At 39.3% G+C, this 23,751-nt stretch overlaps 1 protein-coding gene across 20 annotated transcripts in view; it reads right to left on the bottom strand.

The window, feature by feature from the left end:
• The window catches only part of nfia (nuclear factor I/A), a 738,669-nt gene that overhangs the window by 139,282 nt on the left and 575,636 nt on the right, over nt 1-23,751 (bottom strand). For all 20 annotated transcript variants that reach the window (XM_048539762.2, XM_059647912.1, XM_048539775.2 and 17 more), the window contains one exon: nt 19,870-19,997. In XM_048539762.2, coding sequence (XP_048395719.1) covers nt 19,870-19,997 — 128 coding nt within the window. The remainder of the gene's footprint in view (nt 1-19,869; nt 19,998-23,751) is intronic.

Genomic DNA, 23,751 nt, shown 5'->3' with positions numbered 1-23,751 from the left:
TTGGCATTCCTTTACTGGCATTCTCTAGCTGAGAAAGTTGCGGAGGCTAGCTCACTGAAAGCAGACTGACTTCTGAAATAGCGGGAAGTTGGGGTTGATCCTGAGGGCAAATCAGCCATAGTCTTGATAAATAGTGGGGCAGGCTTCAAGGGGCCAAATGGCCTACTCCTGCTCCTATTTCTGCTGTTCTTATATTGTTCCTAAACTGGAAACTTGCATTAATCTCAGAAAATGGGTTAGTGACCCACTGACAGGCCTGCCATGATCTAACCAATCAGCTTCTGAGTTGTCAGCTTTCTTTGAAGAAAGGACATGCCCAAGCTTCTACTGATTGAGGGTGCAAGACTTTTAAGCGACTCTTGGAAAGGCACATGGAGGAGAGTAACATGTAGGGTATGCAGGGTAGATTGATCTTCGTAGGACAATAGGTCAGCACAACATCGTGGGCCAAAGGCCCTGTCCTGTACTGTGCTGTTGTATGTTTCTACTTTCACAGCTACATTTATACGAAAGTCGATGATCTGGAACACCTTGTTAGCATAATATTTCTCTTCTCATGACAAGAGGGTATAACGGTAGCAATTACAGTCGCAGGGAAAAGCAAATATCAAAGCATATAAAGGGCTTGATTCCACCCCCACCCCTCCCACTTCCATGCATGTTCTAAAGGCAATGTGTGGCATAGTTTGTAGCTCAGTAGCCTTGTTTAAATCAAAGTCACAGCTTAATCAGTCAAGTGCACTATTTGAGAGCCTTAGGCCATTTTCTGGTAAGTGAGAGAGCCATGCATATATTCAATGAGCTAATACCATTTTATTGTGATGCGTGAAATGTTGGCCTTGTTGAGTAAGATTTCCACCTTGGCTTTGTATAACCAACTGTAAACCCATATATAAATGACTGCATTTATGATCCTTTGCAAACAAAGTCTTTCTCACAGATAATCTCCAATTATAACCTAACCTGCCTGAAAGGGTGTAAAACAGTCATTAGTATGGAGCATGTACCACTTTCGTCAAGCTGATGAGGTTAAAGATGGGGGCAAAATCACAATACAGAACAGAAAGGTTCATGGGTTACATGCCAATATGGAAATACCAGCTAGCAATCTCACTTTAACTATGTTCCCTGCAATCCAAGAATCACATGACATTGCTCATATAAAGAAGGCCACATCAGTTCTCCCCTTCTCCAACTGCATCCCTAAACCAGCCCAGTTCGTCCCCTCCCCCCACTGCACCACACAACCAGCCCAGCTCTTTCCCTCCACCCACTGCATCCCAAAACCAGTCCAACCTGTCTCTGCCTCCCTAACCTGTTCTTCCTCTCACCCATCCCTCCCTACCACCCCAAGCTGCACCCCCATCTACCTACTAACCTCATCCCACCTCCTTGACCTGTCCGTCTTCCCTGGGCTGACCTATCCCCTCCCTACCTCCCCACCTATACTCTCTCCACCTATCATCTTTTCTCTCCATCTTCGGTCCGCCTCCCCCTCTCTCCCTATTTATTCCAGAACCCTCACCCCATCCCCCTCTCTGATGAAGGGTCTAGGCCCGAAACGTCAGCTTTTGTGCTCCTGAGATGCTGCTTGGCCTGCTGTGTTCATCCAGCCTCACATTTTATTATCTTGGCCACATCAGTTCCTCAGCTTAAAGGATTTATATAAAATGAGAACGATATCAATTAATCTCCAAACAGTATACTTCATTGTTCCCCAAATAATTCCAGAAATTTCATTGTAACTTTGTTACCCAAAAGTCCATGATATTCTCTTGTGGTATTAGGATAGACTTCCACTGACATCAGTCTAATGCATGTCTGTTACTCGTCACTAATCTTCTTATCCCACTGTCAGCTTATTTTGAAGTAGTATTCTGGATTGAGCTTTTACTATTCTATATAAGCCACTCTCCAGAAAGTCCTTTTCAAGTGAGGGGTCTCCAGTCCTTCCATTTAACTCTGACATTTGGTTCAGTGTTATGGCTTTATTCTGGACCCTGAATATATCCTCTGTTGCTCGATTGTGATCAGAGATAATGGGAGCTGCAGATGCTGGAGAATCCAAGATAACAAAGTGTGAAGATAATGAAATGTGAGGCTGGATGAACACAGCAGGCCCAGCAGCATCTCAGGAGCACAAAAGCTGACGTTTCGGGCCTAGACCCTTCATCAGAGAGGGGGATGGGGTGAGGGTTCTGGAATAAATAGGGAGAGAGGGGGAGGCGGACCGAAGATGGAGAGAAAAGATGATAGGTGGAGAGGAGAGTATAGGTGGGGAGGTAGGGAGGGGATAGGTCAGTCCAGGGAAGACGGACAGGTCAAGGAGGTGGGATAAGGTTAGTAGGTAGGAGATGGAGGTGCGGCTTGGGATGGGAGGAAGGGATGGGTGAGAGGAAGAACAGGTTAGGGAGGCAGAGACAGGTTGGACTGGTTTTGGGATGCAGTGGGTGGAGGGGAAGAGCTGGGCTGGTTGTGTGGTGCAGTGGAGAGAGGGGACGAACTGGGCTGGTTTTGGGATGCGGTGGGGGAAGGGGAGATTTTGAAACTGGTGAAGTCCACATTGATACCATTGGGCTGCAGGGTTCCCAAGCGGAATATGAGTTGCTGTTCCTGCAACCTTCGAGTGGCATCATTGTGGCACTGCAGGAGGCCCATGATGGGCATGTCATCTAAAGAATGGGAGAGGGAGTGGAAATGGTTTGTGACTGGGAGGTGCAGTTGTTTATTGCGAACCGAGCGGAGGTGCCAAGCAGCATCTCAGGAGCACAAAAGCTGACGTTTCGGGCCTAGACCCTTTATTAGAGAGGGGGATGGGGTGAGGGTTCTGAGCCCTAAACCCATCCCCCTCTCAGATGAAGGGTCTAGACCCAAAACATCTGCTTTTGTGCTCCTGAGGTGCTGCTTGGCCTGCTGTGTTCATCCAGCTTCACACTTTGTTATCTCTGTTACTCGATTAGCAGGACTGGACACAGCATTTGAATTGAATGGCTAGAACACCACATCATGTTATTTCTGTTCCAAATTTCACTTGTATATAGCTAAAAATCATGAGCAAAAAATGGATCGTGTGCATAACAGACAGCTAATTCACTGCTCTCAATATTCCACACCTGCTGTAATTGAAAATCCTGTCACTCCTGTTCCATTTGTACTGCATTTAACACAGGCAATTTCTTGTTCATGTCTGTAGGGAAATAGAATTAGTTTGAAATGGAAGCAAGAAAATGGGAATGTAGTATTATTACTCAAAGGGCCCCAATTTCTGAACTGGCAAAAAGAACTAATCTTCTGAACTAAAAAAAATCAATTTTTTCCTGCATTGCTCCAATCACTAACAGATTTTGCCCAAGTCTTAGGGTCTGAAGCTGTTCTCAGATAGATGTCAATTCAGACTTAAATTCATCTGCAAATCTGGCCAGTTTGTTTCAAGTTTCTGAATTCAATTTTCTCATGCAAAATGACCAACAGTAAGGGTTCTGATACCACATTCAAGGGTGCCCAACTCAGCACTTATCCCATATCCAGAGAACCTCGCCAACAAGTCCATTTCCTATCATTCAACCACTTAATTTGAATCCTCCAGTTTACCTTGGATCCTGACTCTTTTTGCACTTAAATAGCAGCCTTTTGCGGAGAATATCTGTCCTTATTGAGTAGCAAATTGCAGCATTTGAGATGCTAGGAGTATTCTAACCCAAGTTAATGGGCAGTCACAGAAGGTCTCTCCTTACCTGTTATCTAGGTTCCTAGCTGTGAATTCATACTAGACTACAATTCCGAGTATTGTATGATTTTGTTTTTTAAACCAGAACTCCAGGACATGCCCTTCAAATCATGCTCGCAGTTGTGCTGGAGAGTTTAAGATGTCTACAGAAGTCTAGTCACATATATTTTTAAAAAGAGAGGAAAAATAGGAAATGAAATTACGATTCAAACAGAAGACAATAAAGTTGCACAGAAGTAATAAACAACATTTAGTTAATTTCTTAATATGGAAAATCTATGAAAATAATGTTCAGGGCATTCCATCTCACCATGTATAACAAAATATTCTTATGTACGAAACAACAGTTTCACTTAAATAATTTTTGACATGCTTCATATCATTTATCAAAAGAATCCTTGGTTTTTCATAATATAGTCTACTTCAAAAATCAGTGTCAGTTCATCTTATAGAGTTTGCTGCAAAGTCTGATTCCATGCTGTATTTTAAATAAGTGCAATATTAAAGCACTGATTATTAACGAAATATCTTATGAAAATACAATCACAATTTCTTCCTTAAACGTTTATATTGAGAAGTAAAGTAATTATTAATAGCTCGCTCTATTATATTTTCTCCTGGGTTGGGAATCTACAGGATTTGATGAAAATTGCAACTCAGCTGTAATGTGACCGAGACTGGGAATTGGTATGATTAAGCCAGGCAGTCGATATAATCGAAGCTGGGGATATGAAATGTAGAAAAAAAACATAACCTAAGAGTATGAGCTGTAGAAATCCTTTACTGTTGAACCCTTTACAATGAGAAATATATAATTAACCTGTCTTTGGTTACACTTGAGTCAGTATTTCACCTGGTCCTCTTTGTGCGTAACTGACTGAGTCATTCTATACCTTGCTGGCTACATGTTCTTAGGTACATATTTAGTCTGCTTTTGCCAGTAAATAGAAAGTCAGACCATAACTGACAACATATATAATGGATGCAATCTGAATTTTGATCACAAAAACTTCAGAATTCAATCTTTTCACCCTCTGCCTACTTCTCCTGTGCCCAAATACACACATTCACTTCCAAGCATTTTCTGGCAGACTGAAGTGAGCTGTCTCAATTGTAGCATTTTCCAAGACTGCCATTCATAAATGATGCCAGAATGAAACAAATATTTTTCTATTTCGAGGGAGGGCTAGCCTGCTGCAAATTTGGAATGTTGTGAATTTTTATGAAACAATCTGTATTTTTTAAAATATCATAACTTTGCACTCAAATGTCCAAATCTTCAACTTTCAGACCTAATGCTAGATAACAGAAGCCTCAAGGGAGAATGAGGGGTATTCAGAATGTGATGCTCCCATTCTAAAAATCAATCCACTGCATTGACTTTGTCTGTAATTGATCCTTGCAGGAATTTTAAATCAGAGGACTTTCTTGTGCTTCTGTGTCTGGCCAAGATGGCGATTTATAGGTACATCCCATTTGGTTGTTGGTCCTGGCTGCTCATCTCTCTTCTGCTGTAATCTCCCCTTCCCAAATGTCTTTGAAACATTTGGGGGATCATCCATGACCTATAGCCACTACAGTAAACAAGATGTTTTCCATCGTGAAGACACTTTGAAGAAGTATTAGTGGAAGGCACTGGTGCAATCTATACTGGAGACACTTAGAAACATTCTACATAATTCTTGCCAACATTTGATGAAATCAAATTGCGTATTTTCCTTTGAAATTCCCACTATATTAGTAACTTACTCCCCAGCTCCTTCACAGTCCCCTCTTTGGCAGACTATAAGTCTCCTCTGGATGTTCTGTGTACAGTTCTGTAATTTCCCCCATGTGCTGACTGTAACGCAATAGGTAGTACAATAATATTTCTGCAGAAGCAGAACAAGACAAAGCAGAGGCAAGTACACAAAATGATTTCAATAAGGAAAGAACAGAAATAGAATTAAGAGAATAAAAAGTAGAAGTGGAGGAGTAGCAAGGCAGCCACTTCTTTATTTACACCCACAATATCCTTAATTAGAGGGGTGTGGGTGGTTGAGTTTTATGTTGAGCCTCAATTTAAAAAAAAATTTAAGAAGTCAGTGAATTAGATCATTTTGAAGATATGTATTGTCCGGAACATCATTTAAACAGATTGAGCCAAGAGTTAGAAGTGAGCATTAAAACATAAAAATGAAATAGAATTTGCACTAGAACAATGGGATTTTACTCCAACCACAAAAGAATGTCCTCCCACACTTGGTAACATAGAAAGTAGGAGCAGGAGTAGGCTTTTCGACCTCTCAAGCCTGCTCTGCCATCTATTATAATCATTGAGCTCAATACCCTGATCTTAATCTGCCACCATATCCCTTGATCCTTTTAGCCACAAGCAGTAGATCTACCTCCTTCTTTAAAACACAATGTTTTGGCCTCAGCCACTTTCTGTGGTGAATGTCCACCTGCTCACCACTCTCTAAGTGCAAAAATGACTCCTCATCTCAGTCCTAAAAGATATACCTCTTATCCTTGAACTATTACCCCTAGTTCTGGGCTCTCCCACCATTGAGAACATTTGCTTTCCCTCCCAAAATGTTGAAAATGCTCATCTCTCCTTTCAGAACACCTTCATCCAGATTTCCTCAAACATCATGAGACGTCAAGTAACCAGCGTCTGTCACCACTGCTCATAAACTCTTCGCCATAATATGGGGGCTCGAGAGCTACAGTTTCAAATGACTTATACAAACATTTAGTAATGCTGTAATTCATCACTTATAAAGATTGGATTGGTTTATAAAATTTACCATGGGATAGGAACTGCTCACCATCAAAAAAAAGGGAATAATTGAGGACATATAGCATCACTTACAAATCCTACTACAGATCACCCTTGCAGGAAGGGCTGTGAAACAAGAACTTTCATGTGAGACAGGCCTTTAGTAGTTGGAAAAGCAAAATTATTAACATTGATTTAGACTGGTTCAAGTCCAAAACAATGACCATTCCAAGGAAGGACAACATTTTAAAACTAAGGGAGCAGTTCTCAAAATGAGAGAACTTTGGGAGATTTTATTTATAGATTATAGATGTGTTTCTTTTAACACTCAAAGATAGTAAACATCTGATATCATTATTTTCTTCATCGCTGTTATTAACTTTGCTGAAGATCCCTCCACAGATTCAATTTTAGTTTGCTTGGAATGTCAGGTATAATTCTTCAATCAGCCCACCAAAACACTTGGTATGCTGTGCGATTGTCATAAACTAATTTCATCATCAAATAGTTTAATATTTTGGATATGCTCCTGAAGGAGGGAAAAGTTCACTCTCATTTTCAAAATTTGTCTGACTTGTCAAGCCAGTTTTATTTATCAACAACTTGATTCAAAGGTTTAAAATCTTTCCGTGATGTGAACTGACCAAATCTGATTTGGTCTGCTGACTGCTGGAAAAAGCACAATGTCTCATTCGACGGATAGTTAAATCACACGGTCCACCCAATTAAATGCTCATCTAGTCTGAGAAAGCAGAGAGCCTACAGAGTGAAAGAACTACATTGAAACGCATCTACATGGCTTTCTCACTTAGCTTCCAGATGTTGCAACAAATGCTTTTATTTATCTTGTTTGGGGCCTCTGTACATTACAAGTGCAAGGGGGTACCTGAATGGAAAAAGAGCAGAGCAAAACTGCAGTCTAAAAATAAATCAACAAAGTGTAGCTGCAATCAATGACAGATTAAAGTCATCTACAAAAGTAAGCACCTCAGGTCATTTGCACTCTGGTATGGTAGGGAGATGGGAGGAAACAAAAAACAAGTTTGAAAGAAACCTGAGGGATGTGGTGTTTAGATATTAAGAGCCAACTCTGAAGACAAGACTGACACTTTGCTGGGTTTTGGAGCTGGGATGTATTTGTCTTTGCTTTAGAGAAATTATGATGGATGTTTCTGGCTTGTGTCATTCTCTTTGACAACTTAATGATGCAGTATTAACAACATTTGATGTATCTGTAAAGAACCCCAGCCCCTCGCCATTTCCCACGATAGCATTCATGACTAAAGTGTGTCTAAATATGGAACTGCACACGCATATATTATGGGGCTATGGGTGTGACTTTTCACAAAGGGCTCCCCACAGTTTCACCATAACTTCAACAGAAAAATTGTGGAATGCCAAATAAATGTCTTTTTGCCGCTTTGCTGTGGTTTCTGCTGTTCTCCCAGCCAAGTTATGGAGAAACGTGCAGGAAAACGTCTTCAAGAATTCACAATCTACAAACATTTTATCACGAAAGCAAAGGATTCAAGTTAAACAGTCCAAATGGTGTGTCATTTAATAATACTAAATTCTTTCCATAAAATATTCAAATATAAACATTCTCTGCCTGCTGACCCATGGAAAAGACTCAGCTTGTTTTAGTTACAGTTTATCATTTTTCTCAAAGGAGCTACAGCTGCAATATGGTCTTTCCATATGGCTGGTTAACCCTTCAATGACCAAGGTAAGAATTGTTTTGTACACGCCTATCTTTACTCTCTGCTATGGCTGATGATAATTCGTGTTGAACACCAGCAGTTTTGTCAAAGGGTGATGGGATACCTCATATAAAGAAATAGTCACTGATCTCAAGCAATGAAAACAATCCCTGGAAGGAGCATTTTGAGGAAAAATGCTTTCTTTTACTGATAATGTTTGGATGATTCTGCTGCAATATGAATAAATTAAACTACATCTGGCTTACTCTCCATTGCGGTGTTGCCAACAAATTGTGTGAGTTGGGACTGCCCATCAGTCTGCTCCTGTTTAGATCTGGGTCAGGGTCATTGCAAAATTAAGGATGAGCTTTAAGCAATATTACTACTGTCTACCTGAGGTTGTCACTGGCGAGTGGGAAACTTGGGAGATGACTATGATGGAGTGACATTTTCACCAGGCTAATACTCTAGAGACTGATTTTTTTGCATTTGAATAGGACAGCAGATAGAAAGGAATTTGAATTCAATTAAATCTGTTGACTGTCATAAATAGACCTCTGGTTTGCCAATATCCTTTAGAGAAAGAAAACTGCCATTCTTACCTGGATTGGTCTATATATTATGGTCCATATTTTATGACTCCAGGCCTTCAGCAATGTAATTGACTTTTAATTGGCCTCTAAGAGGCTTGTTATGCCATTTCATTTGTAACAATTGCTACAAAGTCTAAGAAAGGAATGAAAATGGATAGAGCACATGGCTTCAATCTAGGAACCAGTAACAATGACAAACGGAGGAACGTTCACCGGACCCGAAGCGTTAACTCTGTTTTCTCCTCCACAGATGCTGCCAGACCTGTTGAGCTTTTCCAGCCACTTTGTTTTTGTTCCTGATTTACAGCATCTGTAGTTCTTTTGGTTTTTAATGACAAACTCGGCTCTGTCAATGCTGCAAAGTTGGCTGTACCAACATCTGGAGGCTGATGCCAAAAATGGGAGAGCCATCATCCTCACTAGTCTATCTGATGTAGTTAAATCGGGCATAAGTGTGTTGGTAGGAATGCCGACTGCATAATCTTATGGACAAAAAGTCCCGTCTTGACTTTGAGAATACCCTCCTTCATGCACTGTGGCACTATCACCATGCTGAATAGAGTTAGCAATACAAAACTGGACATCCATGAGATGCTGTGGGTCATCATCAATAGCAGAAATGTAGTCCAACATGATATGAAACCTCATAGCCTGGCATATCACCCATTCAAACATTAAAATCAAGCTAGGAAGCAAAGCTGGTTCAATAAACGGTAAAGAAAGGCATGTCAACAGCAACATCAAGCAAACTTAAAGATGAGGTCTCAGCTTGTGAAGTTACAACATAGGACTACTTTTGAGTGAGAAAGCATAAGCAGCAATAATAGACATGGCTAAGCAATTCCACAACCAGTGAATCAGACATAATCTCAGGCATGAATGGTGGTGAATGATTAAAGAACTCACTGGAGAAAACAAATATCCAAAAAATCCCCATCTTCCTTTGCAACAATCTTCAGCCCGGAGTGCTGAGTGGGTGTTCCATCTTGGCCTCCTCCAAAAGGTCCTCAGTGACAGATGCCAGTCTTCAGCCAATTTGATTCAGTCCACATTATCAAGAAACAGCTAGAGGCACTGGATACTGCAAAGGCTGTTGGCCCTAATAACATTCCAGCAACAGAACTGAAGACATGTCACTGGGTGAAAATCCTGGAAGGTCCTATCTGGCAACTTTGTGGGTCTACCTACATCAAATGGACTTCAGTGGTTCATCTTCTTCTCAAAGGCAACTAAGGGTGAGTAAGAAATGCTGACCTGACTAATGATCCCATGAATGAATAAACAAAGTTACAATTTGAAGCAGTGTATATAACAGCTGCCCTTTTATCCACATTATTTATGTTAAAGCTGTTGGGGCTGAGTAATGACATACAGGCATCAAGTTCACTTGGTTTATTTTCTCCAAGACAACAACGAGCTTGTTCAATGGAACTGGTTCTTCTTTAAAATAATATAGTCATAGTGGATGGCTGCACACAGTAGTATTCTGTTTGCTTCCTGGATAATAGTTACTGGCATTCATAGAGATGTTTTTGGTGGTCTGATACCACCACTATGTTATAAACAAATGCAAACATTTTATTCATGATGCAGTCAGAAACACTATCCTTCAGATGAGATCTGCCTATTAGGTACAGTTAAAATATCCCATCATCATCAAAAGAGCAATGAAATGCTCCTCGTGTCCGAGTCAAAGTCTATCCCTTAGTAAACAACACTGATAGAATTATTGATTCATTGAGCTCAGTTTAGGCATGTTTGTATGCAAATTGTTAGCAAGCAGAAGAACATCTCATCTTATAAGCAGAAGGAGGCCAATAAAGAACAGATAGAAATAGCTATGAGTATATATCCATAGGCCTCCATCCTTCAGCCCACAGGAGAAGGAAGCCCTGGAATTATTGGGAAAACGTAAAGAAGCAATAGTAGACAGGAGTGGGGGTGGGTGGGGGGTGGAGCTGCGAGCTGAGCAGGGTCAGAGTGCTTGGTAATCAAATACAATGACAGACACTGATGTTGTGTGTTTCAGAATGTGCGCAGTTGGGTACTTCAACATTTCTCAACACCTTGGGTCGAAGAACACAAAATCAGACAGGTTTTCAATCTGGTTGTTATCCTCTAGTGGAAAGTATATTTGCACCATTGGTGGGGTCATGATCTTTTTTTGTTTAAGTTTGAGTATCATATTTCTTGCAGCTAAACATCAATATCAAAGGTCACACATGAATACTGGCCCTCTCACAGAATGACAGAATTGTTACAATGTAGAAGCAGGCCATTTAGCCCATCATGTCTGCACTGGTTTCGTGAGCATTTCAGCTTAGTGCTAATTGCCTGCCTTTCCCCCATAAGACTGCATAGTGTTTCCATTTAAATAAACATCCAATGCCTCTTGAATACCTCAATGTGAATTCACTTGGTGAGTATAATTTGAAAGATATAAAGGAGTTAAGAGTGGATTTTTAAAAAAGTGACAAAATCTTCAGTTCTAACTGCAGCTTAGAGATACAATGAGTCAATTAAATGGTGGCAAGGTGTCCTTAAAGAAACATGTGCTCAAATTTACATGACACCACCTTAGGATCCCAGTCCACTTTGATTTAGTTCCTTTTAACTCGCTAAATTGTGCAGTACTTTAGAAGCTGCTGGTTTTTGCATCATCTTTAAAAAGGCACCAGCAATTCCCATTTTATCTTTGTGGATTAATTCAAAAACAAACTACATTTATAATAAGAAATAAGTCATATTTAATTTACAGCCATATTACTTCAACATGATTTATGTCATGCAAGTAAACATGGCAACTGTTTTAGGAACAGAAAGTACTGCCAGTGATTGTTAATGGTACATGATTGCTGCATTAATTGCACGATTGTTGATTTCATTGTGCCAAGTCATGTTGTAGATTGTATTTCTGACATTAATCTTAACCCTTCAATTGCTTCTTTTCTTTTCATGAGAACAAACATTAAGGAAAAGCATTGGTGCCAGGGAAAGTACAGGTCACTTCCATCAATCACCTACTACTTTAACTTTGCAACAATGGACCCAATATTGTGATTGTACCAGATAAGCCAGAAGATTGTTGTTTGGTGTAAATAACAAGATGGCATCTGGCTCGCACAAAAATGCTTCGTGTAAGATGAAACAACAGCACACACTTGAAGCCCTTTGTCAAGTCTAAGCCAGCTTTGCATTTCAGAAAGATTTTTAATTAAGCAGCTTCAGAAACATATGCCAAAATATTAAGATCCGATAACTCTCTAATCAGTCACTGAATTGTATTCATTTTTAAAAAGTTTGAAAATGAAAAATACATAGATTTTTGCAGCAATGTGGGATATTTTAGTATAATTCATTGTGGAAGGAAAAGTGAATTTGCTCAGTGCAGAGTTTCAAGTCTCAGCGGTGCTGTTGTCAACATGGAGGTATTGCAACCTGAGCATCTGCCCAGAAGCAAAAAGGGAGGAGCATCATCAGGTTTAGATGATCTATTGAAAGACAAGGAACAATTCAGAGTGAAAACACTAACTGGAGAAAGACCAATTTCAGCGGGAGAGAACATATCTGGCCTAGCTAAATGAGAATCAAAATTTAGCAGACAAAACTATAATGGATCAATGAGGTGCCCTGAAACATGAGCTGATTATGTGTGGTATATTTGATAAGGGGCTATGGTGGTACAACCAACACCAAAAGTTTCCCTAGGATGTCAACTCCAAACCATGAAGTCTCATAGCATCAGGACAAACATGGGCAATGAAACCTCCGAATATTTCCAACCCCACTTCAGCCAGTGGCTCTGAGCTCCTCCTATTTTTACTACCTCTTGCATGATGGGTGACAAAGGGCAGAATGTACTCTGGGTAGAGGAACTCCCTGGATGACAAAAGGGATGGTAGAATGAAGAAGGAATAGAGTGCATATGATAGATAGCAAGAGATAATACATGTGATAACCAGGTTGAATATAGAAGGTTCAGAGGTGAAGGGACGGAAAGAAATAAAAAAGGTAAATGCATAGAGCGCATGGGAAAAGACCTGTAGCTAATGTAAAAGGAAATCCTAAAGTCTTCTCTGAGCATATAAACAGTAAATTGGCAATAGAAAGCTGGGTCTGCCTAATTAGGAACAAAGTGGCTTTACAGATGGAGAGGGGCAGAGATAGAAAATAGAAAATGTTTGCTTTGCATCTGTCTATACCATGGAAGAATAAATTGCTTAATAAGAGTGAAAGAGGTCGTAGGTGAGACCCTGGATGCTGATAATTGACAAAATAAAAGCTGATGAGGATACAGTATTAGAAAGGTTTTGGGGCAGGAGGAATGTGCTTAAATTTGATCAGTAGCCATAAACCAAGGAGTCTGAAATGTGGGAAAACAGAGATACTGGCCACACCATCCTTGAATATGGTTTATACAGGGGTGCTTCCAGAGGACTGGAGAATTCAAATGACAGACCCTTGTTTGAAAACTTAGTATCAATAAATTAAGCAACTATTGATCAGTCAGTTTAATTTCAGAGATGGGAAAGCTTTTAGATATAACAATCCAGGACGAAATTAACAGACACCTGGACAAATGTGTATTAATCGTAGAACAATTTCATTGATATGTTCAAGGCAAATTCTGCTTGATTAGCTTGAGTATTGACATAGAAAGGATTAATCAATCAATTAATTAATCAGGGTGATGCAATTGATGTGGTATACATGAACTTCGAAAAGACATTTGATAAGGTGCCATGTATTGAACTTGCCAATAACATTGAAGGATGTCACAAATTAAAAGAAACATCAGCAACACAGATGCAAAATTGCCTGAATGATAGGAACAGAATAGTGGTGACTAGAGGAAGGTGGATATTTTTCTTAATAAGACCTTAATTGATACTGTATTGCAGCCAGTTTCAAAATTTGCAAATACTTTGCAAGTATTAGTGCAATTGCACTCTGAGAAGGATAATGATAAACTTCAAGAGGACACACTGAGGCTAGTAGAATGTGAAGATATCTGGCAAATTAATTTTTTTTTGCTCAGAACTATTCAATAATACATTTAGTAGAAAAGCTGAGGGGATAAAAGTTTTTGAGAAGATTTGTAGCTTCAGTTGTGGATGAGGTTGGAGCCTTTCTTGGCAAGCCAGTGTGTTTGATTGCAGACATTTCGTTAGCCTGCTAGGTAACATTGTCAGTGTGCCTCTAGCGAAGTATTGGTGTTCTATTCCACTTGTTATTTATATGCCTCGGTTTGCTGGGGTGGTTGGTATCACTTCAGGTTCTGTTTATGAGTGGTTTGTATGTCAGGCCCAGTTCACTATGTTTGTTGATGGAGTTCCGGTTGGAATGCCAGGCCTCCAGGAATTCTCTGGCATGTCTCTGTTTGGCTCGTGCCGTTATGGGTATATTGTCCCAGTTGAATTCATGTCCTTCTTCACCTGCGTGTATTGAGACCAGTGAGAATTTGTGGCTAACTGGTGTTCGTGTATCCTCATTGTCAGCTTTCTTCCAGTTTGGTCTATGTAACGTTTCTCACAGACCTTGATTGGCATTTTGTATACTATGTTGGTTTATTGGTTGTGGTATGGGATCATTCACCTTTGTCGTAATATACAAAATACGATGCAAGGTCTGTGAGAAACATTACATCAGCCAAACTGGAAGAGAACTGACAATAAGGATACACCAACTAGGCACAAAGAGACACGACCGGTTCTCACTGGTCTCAATACACACGGACAAAGAAGGACACAGAAATGGGACAACGCATCCATAATAGCACGAGCCAAACAGAGACATGCCAGAGAATTCCTGGAGGCCTGGCTTTCCACCCGGAACTCCATCAACAAACACAGTGAGCTGGGCCTGACATACAAACCTCTGATAAACAGAGCCTGAAGTGATGCCACCCATCCCAGCAAATTGAGGCATATAAATAACAAGCCAAATAGAACATCAACGCTTCACTAGAGGTGCACTGACAAATGTTACCTAGCAGGGTGATGGAATGTCTGCTATCAAACCCACCGGCTCGGCAAGCAAGGCTACAACCTCAGGCTGAGGGGAAGAAATATTAACTGAAAACTGCAGTTTGAAAGGGGTTGAGGAAGCCAGAGTCTTGGAATTGTGCAGACCATAAAATATTGATGGTGGTGCGGTATTTTAATAAATCATATAGAATCTTAGGATTTATAACTAGAGGCACAGAGTAGAAAAGCAAGGAGGATATTATGAATCATAACAAAACACAGATCTGGCCTCAACTGAGGTAATGCATCAAATTATAGGCACTGCACTTTAAGAAAAACATGAAGGCTTGAAAGTGGGTGCAGATAAGATCTCTAAGAATGGTACCAGGAATGAGAAACTTCAGTTATGTGTACAGACTGGAAGAACTATGATGGTTCTCCTTAGAAGAGAGATGGTTGACTAATTTGTTCAAAATTGTGAGATGCCTGCACAGAGTAGACAGATGTACATGTTGGTGGAAAAGTTGAGAATACGCCAATTTAATTCAACTGACAAAAAAAACCCGACAGCAATCCAAAAATGAGCACACTCTAGAAGTTTTAAAAACTGTTGGAAATTTGATTCAGAAACACTAAAATGAGGCACTGGTACCAGTGGATTCTTGACACGTCCTTCTGCTCTAAAAATTACAAATTCTTTTGTCAGTGAAGCTTCACCTCAAGCAGTTGCTCAGTTAGACAGTTCTGTGCAACTTCCAAGTGGCCCATACAAAAAGCCACAGATACCATGACATCCTAATACAGCAGAATCACATTCTTCATTCCAGGGTTGGTTTGCAATCATAGGAATGGTCGTAGGTAATTAGATAATTTAGTGTAAATTATTCCATACCTTAATAAATATACCTTTTGAATGTTCCACTAACATAAATTATGTATTACTCACAAGAGCAATTGCTTCCTCTTAAATAGTTTAATAGAATTATAGAACAGGTTTAAATAATATTAGGATAACTTACTGTAGAATGTACCATCCTATTAAAACACTCCACGTGCATTATTATTTGCAAATCTCTTTTACACAGAGAGGAAAAAAAACTTTGATTTAAATTGCTTCAATCCAAATCTTCATGGAGAGCAAATATTTTACGTTGAGAAATAAAAAATTCAATGAAGTGTTGCGTGACTGATACTGTGGGGATCATAGCTTTTAACTTCTTTCTAGATCTGCTGAAAAGTTCAGCTTCTCCACTCTAAAAATGTGAAAGGCAATTAAAAACAAAAGCCATTCCTGGAACTCCCTAATGGCTAAATTTGTAAATACATTGCCTAGTATGGCAGTGCACCATACAGATGAAGAAAATTCCAAGACAAAAAACTGAAAGAGCTGCAGATGGTGGAAATCTGAAACAAAAACAGAAATTGCTGGAAAATCCCGGCAGGTCTGTAAAGAGAAATCAGAGTTAATGTTTCAGATCCAGTGACCCTTCTTCAGAACAGTTATTTCAAGAAAATGCGAAGGTTTGTTTTCAGTCTGTGGAGTTGCTGGTTATTAAATCATATTGTGCAATTAGCGTCAGCACCCACTGATTCGCTTACATGAAGAATAGCTAATCATGGGCTGTGTAATAAATGATATGGAATCCAGTGCTTTCAGAAGAGGAAGATGGAGCTAAGGGATATTCTCCTATCAAGTTGAAGAAATTAACAATTCAATTGAATACTCTGTGTATACTGATGCAACCTATTAAATGTCTCATCACACATCAGAGGTTTTAATGTATCTTTTGCACTCCCATTTAGTAGATAAATACAGTAGTGCAACATTAATAGTGGAAATAAGCTGTCATATGTTGTCACAAAGATCATTGCTTGCTCAGGTGTCAAGAGCAAACTCCATGTATCACTGCACATAGTTAACAGCTTCTACTAACAACACAGTGAAATAAATGCAGACAGCCCCCACTAGCCATAACTGAAACAGGTCATCTAAATAGTTCTTCATTTTAAGTTTTAATACACGTCAGGATTGTGCATGGGCTGGCAAACATTGCTAATCTTAATAGTGTTTGCACTTGTTCACCAAGAGCATGCTAAATTTTTGGAATTGAAAAAGCATTCGGATTTGACAGCCACTTTGGACACATGTATGAATGGGTGCATTTGGAAAAATCCTGTCCATTTTTAACAACAGGTTTGGCTGACGGTAACCATCCTTATAGCATATAGAAATAACTGCACAGATTCAAGACATACCACCTAATTAGTCTAAGCGTGTGTTTGTGCTTCACACCAGATTCTTGCCAGTTTACTTAATCTTACCCGAGCACATAATCTTCTATTTCTTTCTCTCTTATCTAGCTTCTCTTTATATATACCTATGATCTTCAGTGCAAGTTTCACAATTTCAACATTTCCTAGTAAGAAATTTCTCCTGAAATTCTTATTGGAGTTATTAGTGGCTATCTTATACTCTTTTATCCTGTGGTTTGATGTCACACATTGAATTCAGATTCAAAATAGACTGGTCAAGGAGACGGCAAGGTTTTTGGCCTAGACTTCAAAATAACACTATCTACTACACAACAGTACTCAATACTGTATTACATGGTAATCATATGTTGACCAGATTCTTACATTATTTGATATTATTAAGGTCTAAACTGTAATCTTCTTGTGTCCATGTGTTCTGAAAACTCTTATTCTAGAGTGTTCTAGCTCTGCTGCGCTGTGCAATTTATTCTTAGAGGTGTGCAATTCTGTGACATTATCTTAAGATTGCTGCAGAGACCCAAAACCCTTACACAACGTTCTTCATCCTGCATTATGAAATTTATTTGCACACGCTAAGCTTCAATGTCAATGGCATTAATGCTTCGCGGCAACTTTAGGTTCCTCCAATTCTATTTGTTCGTTCTTAAAATTACTGCAATTGAGATAATATAGGGACTTATAAACATGCTCTACAAACAAATAAATAAATCCCCTTTTCTGTAACTATAAAGACCCACATTTCAACAGCAAGAATATCTAGATGCACGCATTGTTTCCTATTTCCTTTTCACACATGTGTGTGTCAATAAATGTAGAAATCCATTGCTGGTCGGGCATCATTTTGTTTCAATGCATGATAATCTCAAAAACACCAAAACTGCTTTTGAAACTAACAATGTACACTGGCATTCTGGTACAATGTTACAGTAACAAACATCATACTTAAGTGATTTTATTGGGATTTTTCACTTTCTTTAAAAAACTCATCAATTTCCTTTTTCTTCAAGCAATCACATGTACAAACAAACACTGCCACTCAAGCCAATAAACAGTAAATGCATAAGAAAAATCAACTTAATTCAGCAGTCCATCTTCCTCACTATCACTACAATGACAATATTCGTTCAGAATTTTTAAAATGTACTTGAAATATCCAAAGGTCTTTCACTGGGATATTGTAAAATTAAGTATGACACTGAGCCACAATAGGTAATATGAAGTCAGAAGAGGATTTAGGAGTTTTCTTAGATGAAGCAAGCAAGACAGACAGATATGAGAAGAAATTCCACACTTTGGGGCTGAGGCAACTGAAGATACAACCATCAATGGTGGAACAATTAAAATTGGGATAGATAACAGGTAAGAATTAGAGGAATGCCAATATTATGTAAGGTTATGAGTTGGAAATGAATGAGAAGGAAGGGGTAAAGCCATGAAGAGATTTGAAACAAGGAAGAGTTTTAAAATCAAGACATTGCTTGACCAGGAGCCAATGTGGATTAGAGAACAGAAAGAGCTGATAGTGGAACAGGACTTGGGAATTTTTAGAGTAGGATATGTGAGACAAATGAGATGTATGATTTTGTAGTCGAGTCTTGAAATAACAAAAGCATGAGTAAGGGTTTCAGCAGCAAATGAGCTGAGACAGGGTGAAGTTGAGCAATGCTGCAGAGGTGGAAATAAGCAGTCTGAACGATGGCATAAATATGAAATTGGAAGCTCGGCTGAAGATAAAACACTAACGTTGTGAACAAATTGTCTTAATCGCAGACAGTTGCCAGAGAAAAAGACAGAGTTGGTAAAATTGGATGAAGTCAGAAGTAAGGAGCAAAAATAATGCTTCTATCTTCCCAATACTGAAGTTGAGAAAAGTTCTGTGTGTCTGGTACCAGACCATCAGAGAAACTCTCTCTTTCCTATTTGGCATTTGATTCATCCATCTGCTTATGATTGAAAAAGTCATCAGCAGAGAATCAAATTGATACCCTCCCATTTTGCATTTCTGTGCTGTATCAAACTTGTAAAGCAATATATTACGGGACACCAAAACTTTCTGGAAACAAGGCTTGACAGCAGTGGCTGCTGTATTCATTAGTATTTAATTAAGTAAAAAACCCTACTTCATCTACATTAAAATACATACATCTGTAATTGTGAACAGGACAGGCTTTCTTTATCATTCCTGCAAGGATTAAAGATTCTTCGCAAGCAAAATCAGCTAGCGTACATAAACCCTAAAGGCTAGAACTAACTTGATCAGAAATATTGATTTCATTGACCCATAATCCATTTGCTTTGTAAAATTCCAACTGAAAGCACCAAAAAAATCATCTTGTGCATGCTATATTTAAGAAAAGATCACAAATCAAAAATGCTCTGTGTTTTTGGCTTTCAGATGGTTCAAAGTATGTCTCAGGTATAAATTTACAATCCAAATTGGATTATGTTACTTACAGTGACTTGCTGATGGGAAACAATAAAAATATGAAAATAAATAACAGCTTATGTAATTTTCCTGAGCAAAAATAGAATTGAAAGTGTCCTGTGGACTCTGAAATCACCAGCAAATTCTACCAATAGTTCAGAAAGATAATTTCAAAGACAAGCCCTGAAGGTTATTTATGGCTCTTGTAAAAATGTACCTCATAACATTTCCGTTAACTTATTATTAACAACTGTAGCAGTGTTTTACAAAGGAATGAATTCTCAGCACTTTGATAAATTTTACATTATACTCAAGATATGTCAACAACATCACCATTTATTCCTCTGCAAATGATTGATAGTCAAAGCTGATTGTTTCTGCAAATTGTCAAACATTTGTTTGAGAATCAATTGTGCCGCTTACCTGGCTCCACCTCATGCCAGCCACTGGATTGACTGCCACTTCCCGGAGATCGACCCTGGTTGGTATAAAAAGGTTCTTCACCAGGGCTGTCCATTTCATCTTCCATTGATTTGTGGCGCTTTGTAGAACTGCAATAGGGAAATAAATGTCAGGGCTGTGCAGTAATACTCAATCTATGTATACAAGACCACATTAGGGCCATAGTGTCAAACTGCGTATGCTGCATTTAGTGCATTGCATTCATCAAAACCTGTCACAAATTCATGGTCATTCTCTATTCAGCAGCTCCTGTCAGGAATGCACAATCATGTTCAGTTTGTATGCACAAGAACCTGTTGGGACATAGAGTCACATTCAATCCATTTAGGCTGAATACCTTTAAATGAGCTACCCCTTATACTCATATAAATAAAAGATTTTATTGTTCATGCTCACATTTACTTTTACTTTAACAACTAGTTTCTGGTTTAGACAGGAAATTGCACACAACATAAGCCTTACAGAAGATTAGCACGTGCCACAAAGTATCACAGCGGACGCAGTTAATGCACCTAGCAATAAATGGCAACTCATTACATACTTCACGCAAAGATTGTTACTTCGGTTTTTTTAAGCAATTATGATTCTATAAGTGGCATCCATTGATCTATTTATTTCTTTTCTATCATTTCTTTTCAACCAGCTGTGGTCTTGTATGCTATTTCTGAGATAAGGCTGATGGTGAAAATGTAAACAGAAGTGCTGTTCTTAACAATTACCCCTGTTGATAGAAACTTCAATAAAGACAAACAGAGCTTTGGTTTTCCAATCTATACAAAAATTCAAATGTCATAGTTGATATTTAAAAAGGATGCATGTTAAAATTTTGTGCTAATGTAATATGTACACCCTCAAAAAAGAAATTATTTATGTACAATCTTTCTGTGAATAGACTATTCATCATTTAGTTAACCAGACACTAAAAATTCAAGGATCAACTTTTCTGTTTGAGTTACAAGGTGTTACTGTTGTTCTTTGGTCAGTTCAGATGAAAGTAAAGGAGAAAAAAAACGAACATTTGAAAATAAAAATATGAAATTCTGATTTACAATTTGCATTTTCTATACTATACTTTTTTTCCAATTGTGTCAAAATAATGCAGGCATAACTTATTAAAAAGTAATGTAGGTTCCAAATCTCTTGAACAAGGACGCTTTAAGAGATGCTTTCAGGCTGATGGTGGTCTTCCCACTGGTTGGAGAAGTGGCAGGGAACTCTCAGTACTTTGCAGGGGAGGCGTGATAGAATCAACTGTCCTTCATACACTTATGTGGCCGGGGCTGAGCCATCCCCAAGATTGAGGTTTCCAACTGTAGAAGTCCCACGCATCAAGAGCTGCCTACTAGTCAGAGGCTGGCAGTCTTATCATTGCTGCGATTGCCAGTGGGAGAAGTGACTGCTGGTGGAAAAGCATTCGCAAGAGGCCCAGGATTATCATGGGACCCTGGACCAGAGATGAGTGAGTGTGGCTTAAGGATTACAGGGTGAGAAGTGATGGAAGGGTTGGGTGGGGCAGTGGCAGGGGGGTTGCAAGAGAAGTGGGATCAGAGCAAGGGAATTTAGCTTTCAGCAAGCACCCTGACCTCCACCCTCAATACCAGGTTTCTGATCAGACACAGATTATTTAACTACAACTAACTCCTCCCCCACCTGCAAAACTCAGAGTCCACAGGTCCTGCTAGCTGCCCTTTGGAAAGCATGGTAAAGCTATACAGCTCCCTTTAATCCGGAAACCATGATCGAGTTGTGGCGGCTTCAGGGATGATGGATCATTAATGAACCTAATTGACTTCTCACCACTGGCAGCGGGTAGTGCCATCTCAGGTCTTCTGTCTTCAAACTTAGTCAGGTGCTGTTGCTGCCACGCGCAGACTGACGTGGTGTCTTTCCTATAATGAAGTGGACCCAGTCACCCTGCTTCCCACAGCAGTGGGCCACATTAAATCTTTCCCACTGGGTGGAATTTCAACTCACTCAAAACCCATTCACTTCCACAGTTAAAAGGTGGCCCAGAAATGATAACAGTTCAAGAATCTCACAAGGTATTTTGTTGGGTTTGCAACAGAAGAGTGCGCAATGACAATGATACTGGCCAGATAGATTTTAGAATTTTCAGCTTCAAGTAAAATTCTAATTTCCTTCATCAATAATGTGATTAAATCTATGTTTTAGGTTCCAGTCCAGAGTCTGCTCACAAGTCAATTTTACGCAAGTCAGAACACATAGCAGGACAATACAAAATAGCTGTTTGAATGTTGGATCCTTAAAATTACACCCATGCACGGGATTGCATGTGATCTACAAGCATTCGTAAGTCGGACATTGATACGTCAGAAACCTCTGGTACCTTCCCTTACTCTGTTGAAGGCATCCACTCATGTTATGAGAGTCTCAGCACCGAATGATAGTAGGATACTTGAACATGAGACATCACTGCTGGCACTGCACTCGATGGACAGGAATTGCTGAATAACAACTTTGAACAGGAATCCTGGGCAATTTTTCTCTTCCCAACCTGGGATTGCAGTGGCATATTGTAGCACGTCCAACAATGTGGTACAGGTGATTACCACATGCCAAAGGCAAGTCTGAAATTTGGCTGAGTTATTGAGAAGAATCACAAAGCAGTGTGTTGTAGATATAGTTTCCATGCTAACGGATCAAACTTCTAAATGTCATTCACAGCCTGAAAATAACCCTAAAGTAACAACTGCACCCCTTTAACTGTAAAATCAAATGGCTGATTTTTCTTTTCTATTTTTATCTACAAATAAATGATCAGATGAGACCAATTGGTGCATTTATAGAGAAACTAGATAAGCACAAGAGGGAGAAAGCAATGGAAGGGTACGATGATGTGGCTAAATGAAAAAGGATGTGAGCAGTCCAATAAGGAATAGAAACACTCTTATGGATCTATTCTGCCAACTGACCATCTGCTGGATGCTTTGTAACAGCCTGTACCAATGCAACTGAATCTCCACCATGTTACTTCAGCACATTACCCCTGAGAGCACTGAAATCATACTTCACTAATCGCAATATGAACCTTACCCTATGGGAATTTCTGAGGTCCTTTTATTTACATTAATCAAGTTGGCACATATGTCTGCTGGCACGTCTGGAGCCCATGGAGGGAAGGGCAAGTAAAATGCAATGTATGAAAGCTGTGGTGGATAATACTGGTTAGACTGGTTTCAAAATATGACAAGATGCTCCCTGGTTAAGAGGATTGATATCAAACTCTCTGATTTCCACCCTGGGTGTCTCCAGCCGTGATCCTAAGCTACACATAAATCCATCAAACTGGGCACTCACATTTTGTAACTTCAGAATCCAGAATCAGGAAGCAAAAAATGCAGCAGATGACTCTCATCCAGTCACCTCACCTTTTTACAATGCAAAGCTTCCAAGGGATGATGGAACTCATGTGCGCAGCGTATGTAAGGGAAATTCCTCTTGTTCGAAACTTACACTCACATGACACAGGAATACTCCTAGTCCGGAAGACATTATGGCCAGTACTGTTACAGGAATGGAATAATTAACATTTGATGATAATTTAAGTATTGGAATGTAAAACCACCAAATATTATTCATTCTTTTAGGCAGGGAATTACTTACGAAAGAATTAAAACAACATTCACGAAGGTGGAGTACTTTCCACAACACACACATGCTTTAAAGGTAGGAAATATATGCAGTTTTTGATGATAGAATTTGCTTTTGATAGGAGAAACTCTCATAAAAAAACCTGGCAATTCTTTTGGTTTTAACTTCACTGAGAATGGTCTCTTATCAGCTCAGCAAAGGTAGAGACTTTATTGAAAATTGGTCATCAAG

This window comes from Stegostoma tigrinum, chromosome 8 (assembly GCF_030684315.1).
Source record: "Stegostoma tigrinum isolate sSteTig4 chromosome 8, sSteTig4.hap1, whole genome shotgun sequence".
NCBI lineage: Eukaryota > Metazoa > Chordata > Chondrichthyes > Orectolobiformes > Stegostomatidae > Stegostoma > Stegostoma tigrinum.
Note: the sequence above shows the minus strand (reverse complement) of the source record. Positions and strands in the feature narration are given on the sequence as shown.